This window comes from Mercenaria mercenaria, chromosome 15 (genome assembly GCF_021730395.1).
Source record: "Mercenaria mercenaria strain notata chromosome 15, MADL_Memer_1, whole genome shotgun sequence".
Taxonomy (NCBI): domain Eukaryota; kingdom Metazoa; phylum Mollusca; class Bivalvia; order Venerida; family Veneridae; genus Mercenaria; species Mercenaria mercenaria.
Genome location: NC_069375.1, coordinates 10,416,274 through 10,429,668, shown reverse-complemented (window position 1 = coordinate 10,429,668; position 13,395 = coordinate 10,416,274). Strand labels below are relative to the sequence as shown.

The 13,395-nt window shown below is 35.8% G+C and overlaps 1 protein-coding gene across 2 annotated transcripts in view; it reads right to left on the bottom strand.

Annotated features, from left to right (window-relative positions):
• Nucleotides 1-8,282: 8,282 nt before the first annotated feature.
• The window catches only part of LOC123546476 (protein O-mannosyl-transferase 1-like), a 48,002-nt gene continuing 42,889 nt past the window's right edge, over nucleotides 8,283-13,395 (bottom strand). For both annotated transcript variants that reach the window (XM_045332770.2, XM_045332779.2), the window contains exons 18-19: nucleotides 12,929-13,106; nucleotides 8,283-12,326 (exon numbers count right to left, since the gene is read on the bottom strand). In XM_045332770.2, the coding sequence (XP_045188705.2) occupies nucleotides 12,155-12,326; nucleotides 12,929-13,106 (350 nt within the window). In that variant the 3' untranslated portion in view covers nucleotides 8,283-12,154. The remainder of the gene's footprint in view (nucleotides 12,327-12,928; nucleotides 13,107-13,395) is intronic.

The following is a 13,395-nucleotide window of genomic DNA, read 5'->3' as shown; positions in this document are numbered from 1 at the left end:
ATAAAACATTCACCAAAACACACTACCTGCTGTAAGATGCGCAGAATGCCACTTTAAAGCAAAAGACTGCTTGATAATTCTAATATATCTGGTGATTTCACTAGACTTGTGCTGGAAAACTCCATCTTACACCTTTGGTTTATAAGATGACTCTCATGCTTTAAATGACATCTAACAAACTACATCTGTCTATCATGTACATATTGAACAAATTATGCTGGTCCTGTGGAGTGTTATAACTGGGGCTTACTGTATTTTGTTTGGTGAATATTTGTACAAAGTTATTTTTATTCAGGAGAGAGTTAAGGTAGAACGCGACACTTTGCGAACTTTCGAGTATCGTCTTGAAATTTTGCATGTGTAAAGTTGACCATATTTCAAACAAGATGCAGTTTATTTTATACTAATAGAGCCAACCAGTTTTTGTACACGAGACGTCAAAGTTGACCACCAAAGCCCGTTTTTCAAACTGACGTTGCCGCGTATCCTTGGCAACTGTTACGGGTACTGCAACGGCATTAGCCAACAAATTTTCTTCCATTATACACTATATATTATGTCAACCATGGAGTATTGTTGCAATGTCTGGGGACTTTGTCACAAATCGGACATTGATAAAATTACATCTTTGCAGAGACGTGCTATAAAAATAATCACAAAATCAAAGTATAGCAACTTTGATGAAGTATTAAAAAATTCAAAACTTCTGTCTTTTGAGAACCGGTGCAAATACCATATTTCATTATTAGTGTACAAAAGTAAAACAGGAGATTGTCCTATATACATTTCAGATTTACTACATTTTGTTCATAATGATCATTACAGTCTGCGCTCAATCGAAAACATGGATCTTTCTATTGTTAAACCTAAAACAAACTACCTGAAACAAATATTTAGCTACAAAGCTGCACACATATGGAATTCACTTCCTTCTTACATAAACTTCATAAAAATAATATAACTACTTTCAAGCATAATTTAAAGAATTTTCTCTTGTTACAATAGTTTTTAGCAATTAATTACTTGTAATTACAAGAATTTTGTTGAATTGATGTTACTGTATTCGTTTCCAATAATAATAATATTCATACTATCTTATTATTCAAATCTGGAACTATTTATTATCTTTTGGGACAGACTTTTTTTTTTTTTTTTTTTGTATGTATCTTAATTGTCATGTATAATCTTTGTGACGCATGGTAATTCTTTTAAAACATAGTTATTGTTACATTACGTTTATTTAAGACTTCTTTAACATCACCATAAAGGAAAAAATAATTCTCGTCGAATAATAATAATAATAATAATAACTTTATTTTCTGAAGGTGACATACTAAGTGTACAAATACAGATATTTTACAACTTATTTCCAGTATGGCCTTCAATTGATAAATTGACTGTATGATTGTGTTATGTTATTATTATTATTATTATTATTCGACGAGAATTATTTTTTCCTTTATGGTGATGTAAAAATCATTGTTTTACACTGACAAATATTTGAAAAATGTAAAGAAAATCGCCGTTTTTGACTAAAAATTGACGTTCAGTTTCGCAGCATTTTTCGTTTTTAAATCGACGTATTAAAAAGTCCCTGAACTAAATTTTTGAATTTTTTCAATAAACGGTGTTTAAAATGTGTACCGAGTCCAAATGACAAATAAAACTGGGGTGTCACCGACTTAGTTTTTTCGGTACATGTGATGTTATAAAATTATACTTGTTTAACCGTTGATAAGTCACAACCACTATTTTCTGTGTTTCTTTCTTTTATCCCATCCGCTTAGCTCAGTTCTATGAATCACTTTTTCGATCCCTGGGGTAGGGTGTGACAATTTGGTAGAAGGTACCTATTCGAAATCATTTGTCCTCCACCACCGATTTTATGTGTTGAAGTTGAAAGTTACTTGTTGAGGAACACTGGTTAGGTTAACCGCCTATAGTAACAGAAAACAGCGCTAAACCTAAACAAAACATACAATTTTCTTTTTTATTTATGGAATATTTATCATTTTTAGCAGAGTATTTACTCGTACTTGTTATGTTTGATAGGTCTCCAATATTAGGAAAAATATTATATATGGAATATGTTTCTATTATGTGTCTATGAATACAAGGATAACCTTTCTTAAAACACATCTCTGGAGAGCTAAAACCTCTTTGTAAAGGATGGTGTTTCTGTCTAGCGTTGTTAATAAATTAACCTTTTCAGAGCAACAGCCTCCGTACAATGAATATAAATTCTGTTTCCTCGTGGCTGCACTTTATTTGGAATCGGGTAGTCTAACTACTCTCGAAACAATCGAAATATTTCCAAAACGTAATTTATAATAAAATTAAATAAATCTTTTAATTTTTCTTATTATTTTTTTGTAAATGTTTACAATGTCGTGTGTATCAATCATGTACAATCATGAACTCAAGAGGTAATTCAAGAAATCCTTGCAAAGTTGTAAAGGACTCTTTTGACTAAATTCTTCTTAAAATAGGTTAAAAATTGATCACAAGACATACGAGAACCCGTTTAATTACGTATTTTTATCCGGGGTAGGGGTAGAATAATGTATTCAGCATAATAATTTCGCCCATGGTAACATAATTTTAAAGGCTATTTTGATCTAAAAGTAGAGTTTATCTTAAAATGAAGATTTACAGAAACAAATACTCATTGCGATTAGATAAATGTTTCATCATCATATTACTTTTTAGTCAGATTATATTGCTTGGGTTTTACATTAGACAAGATTAAAGAATATTTTTTATTCAAAACTCAACGTCATATTTGTCGCTCTGACGTAACTTTAACGTAAATTTCGAGTCTAAGGTTAGGTGATCACCACAAATTATATACCATTTTAAATGCAGATACTTGTTGACTGAACAGTTCGATTTACGAAAACAGTCCGACGGACGTGAAATTACGGTTTATCAAAAATGGACGTCTAAGGTTTGCGGAGAAAAAAGTTACAGAAATATCAAAAATGTACAATACGCATTATATGAGGAATATGCTGGATTTTAAATTAAAAAAATGTCGAAACGGAACCCAATAACTTCTGAATTTAGGCGCATTTCACCTTAATTATAGCAAATTGTGTCCACTTGACGCATTTAAAGATACCAAACGCTTCGGATTTTTTTTTGCACCAGTGGCATGTTATATAATACATAGAAATGTACTAAGATTTCACTTTTTAATACGCTTTCATTATTGTTTATTTATAAACGTCTTACCATGGAACAAAAGTCTGTTCTTGTTTTGTATAAAGTTCTTGAAGAACCAGTAAAACACTAAATGGTGCAGCCGATAAGCTAAACACAATGGCGAAATCATGATGTCTCAAACGTATCTGCAGACGTCGAATTACAGTACAAAATTAAGGCATGGGGGTGGGGGAAATAAAATCACATGTACCGAAAAAACTAAGTCGGTGACCCCCCAGTTTTATTTGTCATTTAAACTCGGTATACATTTCAAACACCGTTTATTGAAAAAAAATCAAAAATTTAATTCAGGGATTTTGTAATATGCTGATTTAAAGCCGAAAATTGCTGCGAAACAGAACGTCAATCTTTAGTCAAAAACGGCTATTTTCTTTCCATTTTTCAAATATTTGTCTGTGTAAAACAATGATTTTTACATCACCATAAAGGAAAAAATAATTCTCGTCGAATAGTGTATAATTGAAGAAAATTTGTTGGCTGGTGCCATTGCAGTACCCGTAACAGTTGCCAAGGATACGCGGCAATGTCAGTTTGAAAAACGGGCTTTGGGAGTCTACTTTGACGTCTTGTGTACAAAAACTGGTTGGCTCTATTAGTATAAAAGAAACTGTATCTTGTTTGAAATATGGTCAACTTTACACATGCAAAATTTCAAGACGCTACTCGAAAGTTCGCAAAGTGTCGCGTTCAACTTTAGTTGGGACACTAGTCTTGCCATTAGTCAGTTTTAAAACTGGAAAATATTGAACAAATAATCAAGGCCTTAGAGTGGTTTATCGTCTAATTTATACTATAGGAATGCACTTTCACGTCCGTCATTTCATCCGTCCGTCCACAATTTCGTGTCTGGTCAATAACTCTGTCATTCATGAAGGGATTTTAATATTACGCGGCACAAATGTTCCCCATGATGAGACGACGTGTCAAGTGCAAAACCCAGACCCCTAGCTTAAAGGCCAAGGTCGCAATTGGAGGTCAAAGGTCATCAGGGCTTTTTTCCTGTCCAGTCCATAAATCTGCCATCCATGAAGGGATTTTAATATTACTTTGCACAAATATACCTCATAATAAGAGGGTTGTGTCATGCACAACTTTCAGACCCCAAGCTCAAAGGTCAAGGTCACACTTGCAGTCAAATGTTTACATGGCAGGAACAGGGTCTGTTTCGTGTCCGGTCCATAACTCTGTCATTCATGAAGGGATTTTAACTTCACATAGCACAAATATTCCCCCTTGATAAGACGATGTGTCGGGCACAAAACCCAGACCCCTAGCTCAAACGTCAAGTTCACATTTGAGGTCAAAGGTCAACAGGGTTTTTTTCTGTCCGGTCAGTAACTCATCCATCAAGGGATTACAATATTACTTGGCATAAATGTTCCCCATGATGAGATGATGTGTCTTATGTGTCTTGCACAACACCCAGAACCCTAGCTTAAAGGTCAAGGTCACACTTTGAGATCAAAGGTCAATAGAATTTTTTTCTTGTCCAGTCTATAACTTTGTCAATCAAAACAGGATTTAAATATCAGTTGACACAAATATTCCCCTGGATGAGACGTGTCATGTGGGCCCTTAGCTAAAAGGTCACACTTGGAAGTCAAAGGCAAAAAGGGCCTTTTTCCTGTGCAGTCTGTAACTCAACAATCCTTAAAGGGATTTTAATATTACTTGGCACAATTGTTCACCACCATGAGAAGTACGGAGTCTCCTGCGCAAGAACCAGGTCCCTAGGTCTAAGGTCAAGGTCACACTTAGAGGCCAAAGGTCAGATACAAGAAAGACTTTGTCCAGAGCATTTCTTCTTCATGTGTGGAGGGATTTTGGTGTAACTTGGCACAAATGTTCACTACCATGAGAGGGATTGTCTTGCGCAAGAACTAGGTCCCTTGGTCTAAGGTCATGGTCACACTTAGGTCAAATTCAAGGGATTTGTCCGGAGCATTTCTTCTTCATGCATGGAGGGATATTAATGTAACTTGGCACAAATGTTTACCACCATTAGGCACCCTTGTTTTTTAGGATTACTTCCCTTTGTTTTTACTATAATTAGCTTATATTGTAACTTTTTATGCCCCCGAAGGGAGGCATATTAGTTTTCAAAGGTCAAGGTCACACTTGGCAGTCAAATGTTTACATGGCAGGAACAGGGTCTGTTTCGTGTCCGGTCCATAACTCTGTCATTCATGAAGGGATTTTAACTTCATAGCACAAATATTCCCCCTTGATAAGACGATGTGTCGTGCGCAAAACCCAGACCCCTAGCTCAAACGTCAAGTTCACATTTGAGGTCAAAGGTCAACAGGGTTATTTTCTGTCCGGTCAGTAACTGTCATCCATCAAGGGATTACAATATTACTTGGCATAAATGTTCCCCATGATGAGATGATGTGTCTATGTGTCTTGCACAACACCCAGAACCCTAGCTTAAAGGTCAAGGTAACACTGAGATCAAAGGTCAATAGAATTTTTTTCTTGTCCGGTCTATAACTTTGTCAATCAAAACAGGATTTAAATATCAGTTGACACAAATATTCCTCTGGATGAGACATGTCATGTGGGGCCTTAGCTAAAAGAACACACTTGGAAGTCAAATGCAAAAAGGGCTTTTTTCCTGTGCAGTCCACTGGCACCAGATCAGAAAGAAAATGCCTCCTTACGTGTTACACCCTACCCCTAGGTATTCTATAAGAACCATGGTCGTGAACGGGAAAATATACTAACCCATTTCAATCGCGTATTTCATATCTAAAACACGCAGTTCAGTAAATGTGTACTATTGATATTAAACAAGTGGTAATTTATCTTCCGTTGTGTACCGGTCACATTTCATCAGTAGTTCTTATCTTAGAAAAACAACGTGTAGTTTATATTTTTTTCACAGGTACTCAAAAAACTTGCTTGAACTTCCCTGGTGAAGTTCCGTTCTAGTTTATAGACACACTCTGATTGGCTGATGTGAAAATGTATGTCAGTCGTCATTTTACTACACGTGTACGCTAAAATGTTTATATGCAGCATAAATGTGCAAAATGAATTAAATAAACAGCATAGATGTATAACTATGTATGATTTCAAATTCAAAACCATATACAAGATGAATTTCATTCATCATTTCGAGTCTTATCGTAAAACTGTGAATATATTGCATTCTGTTTTTGTTTGTTTACATTTCGCTTAACATGTGCACACTGTCGTGACCTCTAGACCGGATGTTCATTAGGGAAGTTCACGCAAGTTTTTTCTGTAACGTTGACTAAAGCATAAAATATACGGAGCATCTCTGCAATATGGAATATTGAGACAAGGTGACTGGTGCACGATTGAAGATAAATTATCGCTTGTTTAATATCAGTAGTACACATTTACTGACCTGCGTGTTTTAGGTATGAAATACGCGATTGAAATGGGTTAGTATATTTTCCCGTTCATGACCATGGTTCTTATAGAATACCTAGGGGTAGGGTATAACATGTACAGAGGCATTTCTTTCTGATCTGGCGCCAGTGGTGCAGTCTGTAACTCAACAAGCCTTAAAGGGGTTTTAATATTACTTGGCACAAATATACACCACCATGAGTAGTACGGAGTCTCATGCGCAAGAACCAGGTCCCTAGGTCTAAGGTCAAGGTCACACTTAGAGGCCAAAGGTCAGGTACAAGAAAGACTTTGTCCAGAGCATTTCTTCTTCACGTGTGGAGGGATTTTGGTGTAACTTGGCACAAATGTTCACCACCATGAGAGGGATTGTCTTGCGCAAGAACCAGGTCCCTTGGTCTAAGGTCATGGTCACACTTAGGTCAAATTCAAGGACTTTGTCTGGAGCATTTCTTCTTCATGCATGGAGGGATATTAATGTAACTTGGCACAAATGTTTACCACCATTAGGCACCCTTGTTTTTTAGGATTACTTCCCTTTGTTTTTACTATAATTAGCTTATATTGTAACTTTTTATGCCCCCTAAGGGAGGCATATTAGTTTTCATCTGTCCGTCCGTTCGTTCGTTAGTTTGTTCGTCACAACGTTAACTATTTGCATGAAGGCACTTTACTCGCGAACCACTGCACCCAGGACCTTCAAACTTCACATGCTGATAGTACTTATTGAGTACACCATCCCTACTGATGTTGGGGTCACCAGGTCAAAGGTCAAGGTCACAGGGGCCAACGTTAACTTTTTGCATGAAGGCACTTTAGTTGCGAACCACTGTACCCAGGACCTTCAAACTTCACATGCTGATAGTACTTATTGAGTACACCACCCCTACTGATGTTGGGGTCACCAGGTCAAAGGTCAAGGTCACAGGGGCCTACGTTAACTTTTTGCATGAAGGCACTTTACTCGCGAACCATTTCACCCAGGACCTTCAAACTTCACATGCTGATAGTACTTACTGAGTACACCACCCCTACTGACTTTGGGGTCAACAGGTCAAAGGTCACGGTCACAGGGGCCAACGTTAACTTTTTGCACGAAGGCACTTTACTCGCGAACCACTTCACCCAGGACCTTCAAACTTAACATGCTGATAGTACTTATTGAGTACACCACCCCTACTGACTTTGGGGGTCACCAGGTCAAAGGTCAAGGTGCTGCAGGGGCATTTGTCACCATTAGTGACAGCTCTTGTTTATTACTGTCTGTAGGGAAAAATGGAGACCACTTTTCTGTGGTACAACATGCATGCTACATCCAATTTTTCGGTGTATTTTGACTTATCTCTACCTGGTCAAGAGTTATGGACTTATATTATATAAAAAACTTTTGGGGGGGATTAACTTCCCTTTGTTATTATAAATAACAATAGAGAAAATTAGTGCCTTCCAGTAGGGGACTTTGTATTGCATGGCAATACTTCATTCACTTGTTATTCAAACCCCGTTCACTGAAAATTTACTGACTGAATAGGGAACAGTGCAGACCATGTGCCGGCTGATCTTGATCAGCACTGGTTGCAAAGGCAGAATCACTTGCTGCCAGTAGGCTAAAGGTTAACACTTCAGAACCCTGGTTCCAAAAAGTTCGGGTAGGGGACTTTACAGAAAAAAAGTCAAAGCTGCCTTTACCCTTTATTTTGTTAAATATGCAGTTTTTATTACAAATGCTTGTAACATATCAGTAAGCAATATCACATGATCATGGCTTGCCATGAGAAACTATGGTCTGACTAGCAGACACTGCACCACAAACCTAAGAGATGCATGTCCATAATAATGAAAGTCTTGTGTATATCACTATTATTGCATAGTCCTGCTTCTTTTATCTTTTTTTCTACACATAATTCAAACACAGACATGAGTTGGCAGTTATGGAAGCATAATGAATTTATACAAGAGCACCGCCTTGCGGGTGCTGACGCTCATCTGATTTTTTTTGTGTAATAGAAATATTGTCCTACCCATGATTTTCTAAGTCTAAAAAGGGCCATCATTCTTGCAAAAAGCAGGATAGAGTTATGTTTCTTAATGTTCAGTGTCCACGTATGATGGTGAAAAACTGTTGCAAGTTTTAAAGCAATAGCTTTGATAGTTTATGAGAAAAGTTGACTTAAACATAATACTCAACCAAGAAAATGATTTTCTAAGTCCAAAAGGGGCAATAATTATTGCAAAAAGCCGGATGGAGTTATGTTGCTTGCTGTACAGGGTCAGCTTCTGATGGTCAACAAGTGTTGCAAGTTTCAAAGCAATAGCTTTGATAGTTTAAGAGAAAAAGTTGACCTAAACATAAAACTTAACCAAGAAATCTGATATTTTCTAAGTCCAAAAGGGGCCATAAATCTTGCAAAAAGCAGGATGGAGTTATGTTTCTTGCTGTACAGGGTCAACTTATGATGGTGAACAAGTGTTGCAAGTTTTAAAGCAATAGCTTTGATAGTTTAGGATAAAAGCTGACCTAAACATAAAACTTAACCATAAAAAAAAAGTTTCTAAGTCCAAAAGGGGCAATAAATCTTGCAAAAAGCAAGATGGAGTTATGTTTCTTGATGTACAGGGTCTGCTTATGATGGTGAACAAGTATTCCAAGTTTCAAAGCAATAGCTTTGATAGTTTAGGAGAAAAGTTGACCTAAACATAAAACTTAACCAAGAAATCTGATATTTTCTAAGTACAAAAGGGGCCATAAATCTTGCAAAAAGCAAGATGGAGTTATGTTTCTTGATGTACAGGGTCTGCTTATGATGGTGAACAAGTATTCCAAGTTTCAAAGCAATAGCTTTGATAGTTTAGGAGAAAAGTTGACCTAAACATAAAACTTAACCAAGAAATCTGGTATTTTCTAAGTACAAAAGGGGCCATAAATCTTGCAAAAAGCAAGATGGAGTTATGTTTCTTGCTATACAGGGTCAGCTTATGATGGTGAACAAGTATTCCAAGTTTCAAAGCAGTAGCTTTGATAGTTTAGGAGAAAAGCTGACCTAAACATAAAACTTAACCAGGCAACGCCGACGCAGACGCCGACGCCGACGCCGACAACCGCTCAAGTGATGACAATAACTCATCATTTTTTTTCAAAAAATCAGATGAGCTAATAAAAAGGATTTCATAGTATACAATAATATTTTCTTCTAAATCAAAACCATCTTTTTGTATACTGGTAAATTTAATTGACAGTGAAAATTTCTAGTGCTACACTGATCGATTTTACTTTGTTTTGGTTGGGTTTAACGTCGCATCGACACAATAATAGGTTATAGGGCGACTTTCCAGCTTTGATGGTGGAGCTAGACACAAGGTGCCCCTCTGTGCATTATTTCATCTAGAAATGGCACCTTGGTAAAATCATGAACCTTCCGTAAGCCAGCTGGATGGCTTCCTCACATGAAGAACACACAACGGTGAGGGGTAAATAATTTAAAGTCAGGGACCTTAACCACTCAGCCACAGAGGCCCTGTAATTGATTGAGATGGATATAATGGAACAGGGAAGTCATTCTCCCTGTTTGAAAACTGAAAGAACATTATATTTGCAAGCAGGTTAAGTAGAGAAAAAACAACAACAAGAGGACCATAATGGCACCAAGTACCTCATCTTACCCTGACTGACCTTGAATATCTTAAAACACCAAGTTTCATATAAATCAGGTGGCTTTTAGAGTGAACACTTTTTTCTACTATTTAATCTTGAAGTTTTTAAACCCAGATAACTCGGTATTAAATTTGACCTAGACAGCATAAAAGCAAACATTCTGACCAAGTTTCATCAAGATCAGGTAGACCACAAGCTATTATCCTATGAAGTTTGACAGCCGAGGACAAAGGCCTTCTTCAGTTACTCACTTTGACCTATTGACTGCCAAAGTCCGGTATTATCCACTGACCACAGGCAATCATCATGCTAAATTATGAAGTTCTATCACTAAAGGCCCGTGTTATTGATCACAAACCTAACAGTCTGTTCTGCCGACAGACAGATCTACAAGTAAAACAAGGTTTTTGGTTAAATTTTGTTGAATGCATACATATATATATATGTATATAGTATATATATATATATAGAAATCATAAAAAACTTTTAAATCAGTCCAATAGGAACATTTTAAAAGTAACAAAATTTAATTGAGATTCTGGAAGACACTTAAGATTTATAATTTAATTATTTTTTTTAAGCATTACTCTGGTCACTGGTAAAATCCAGTACTCCAGTCATACAAGGAAGCACCGAGTCATGACCCTAGAGGAACTCAACCGGTGACCTCTAGACTGACTGTCCGACTGAATTTCAGCTGCCTGATGATTAAGTGTAGGGCACAATAAAGTCTACATACACCAATTTACAACTCATAAAATGACAAAAATTAGTCAAAAATCGATTAAGCATTTAATTTCATGTGCAAAACACTAAATAATAAATTATGTTTGGCACAGTATACGGCAGGTAACTATTGTAGGTTTCACATAGAAATATACAACATACAAGTACTGGTACTGATGATAAACTCGGACAGAAAATGAGGTTTTTTACCAGTAACTTTTATTTCTGCAAATTATCAATGGTTTGTATCAAAATTAAGCTCAACATTTGCTGAAAAATTGACATAATTTAAATTTATATTTAGTAAGCAAACATTGACTGATGATAAATTCTCCTTAGTATTATACTGAAACTTTCCCAAAAATGTAACAGTCATTTCGGATCATGTAATGAAAAGTTACCCAATGACACCCTCTATGTGTGTTGATAGTGAGTATACTCCAAAAAACATCCTCTTCCAAAGTAATTTTGGATAAATATCTTTTAAACAGATAAATGTAAGTCATTTATTTACCAATTTTGTTTTTGTATACACCAGTTGGTGCTTAAGTGGTTGCTATTAGACAGCATGTTCAATTGTATAAATAACTGATTGCAATCGAATAATTTGAAGGTGGTCGACTTTATCATCTGTTTAAGTTTATCATTAGTACCAGCACGGGTTCATTTGGTTGAACAATATTTTTTCTGACCTTTGAAACAAGCAAAATCAATCTTTAATGTACCCTTCCTTTTAATAACTGTCATTTTCAGAGGAAATTTTTTCTTGATCTTTTATTTCAAAGCAGCAGTATTTTTAAGAACAGAAAATGTGTCAAAATGCTGCAAATGTTTGCGTAATTATTAGGTCCAAAAGCCCATACCTGATTTTCACGAGCATGGTTTATTGCATGTGTAATTTAAAAAACAGTGATTTCATAGGTATAAAATTTAAAAAATGCTTTTCTAAAGGCACGTGCCTGTAAACCCCTCTAGCTTGTGCCAGCACATTCTTTTTGGGCTGGCTATGCCTCGAGTACTTCAAAACATCCATCCATACATCCACTACTCATTTTTAACTTTATTTTGGACAAAAAAAAACATGATTAAAATATCAAAATGAATAAATATACATATTTGTGTATTATATACAATAGTTTTGTTTTTGAGTTGCTACTGAATAAATCCGTGTTGCTATCTATGTAACAGGAAGTCCCATGACTCCATCCATGTCAGTTTTTCGACTTGTTCTGGACTGAGGTTTTCGTTGCCGTAGGTAACAACACAAAGTTCCTGGAATACCCACATAGCTGCAGCTATCAAGACTATTATAATATTGTTCAGCGCAACTGATCCAAAACGAACCCTGAAATAATTTTTTTAATGAATTATGTAAAGTTTTATTTTCAATCATACAATTATGCAGATCAATTACATTTCAGAATTAACTGATTGTTTGATACAATTCAATACATTTACAAAATTTCAAATAAATAAATAATTTTTAGCAGAAATTTTTGAAATGTTTTCTAGAGCCAATACTAGCTCCTATATACAATTTCCTTTTTTAGTTCATAACTAGATTGTGGCAAAAGCTATAAGTCTACTTAAATTGCTCTAGAGATCACTTCCTGGAACAACCAGTAACAATATCATATGAGAAATTGTGGTCCTGATGCCAATTAAATACCTTTAAGTAAAATATGGATGCAGTCCTGTAGTTCTTGAATTTTAACATGAGAATTTGACCTAAATATGCCTTGTGATGTCTCTGTATAAGGACAGAGAATAGAAACACTTTAACCAAGTCTTAGTTTGAAGTCTTGATGGAAGCAGAATTTTACCATCACATTGCCTTCTAAAACTGCTAGTACAAGTTCTATCGTGGGAGTGATTATGTAATTGTAGAAACTTCTGAAATGATCTGTCTTAAACATATTTTGAAAAACAATGAGAAAATAAACTTACTGTGACAGCCATATATCTGCATGGTTGAGTACTGCGGCCAGCGCAAGCACTTTGAAGATTACACAAGGAAGATAATGATGTAGAAACAATGTCTTATCCGTCAGAAAGTGAGGAATGTAATGTATCAGGTATCCAATGACAATGATGTCAAACACAAACAGAAAGTTGCTCCAGTCATCTAAAAATTATAAAATGTTGACAAGATATTACAGTATGAAACATAAAAAATAAAGGAAGTTTTGTCAGGCAATACAGTCAACCTCTTGGAGATCTCAAGCTCTGACCTCCAAGTGAGACATTGACCTTTAAGCTAGGTGACTGGGTGTTGTGCACAACATGTCTCATTAAAGGAAATATTTATGCCAACTTATATTAAAATCTCTTAATAGATGACAGAGTTATGGAACAGAGAGAATGGGACTGACTGACGGATTCACAAGGTGCAAACCTGCAGTCCAAGAATGTGG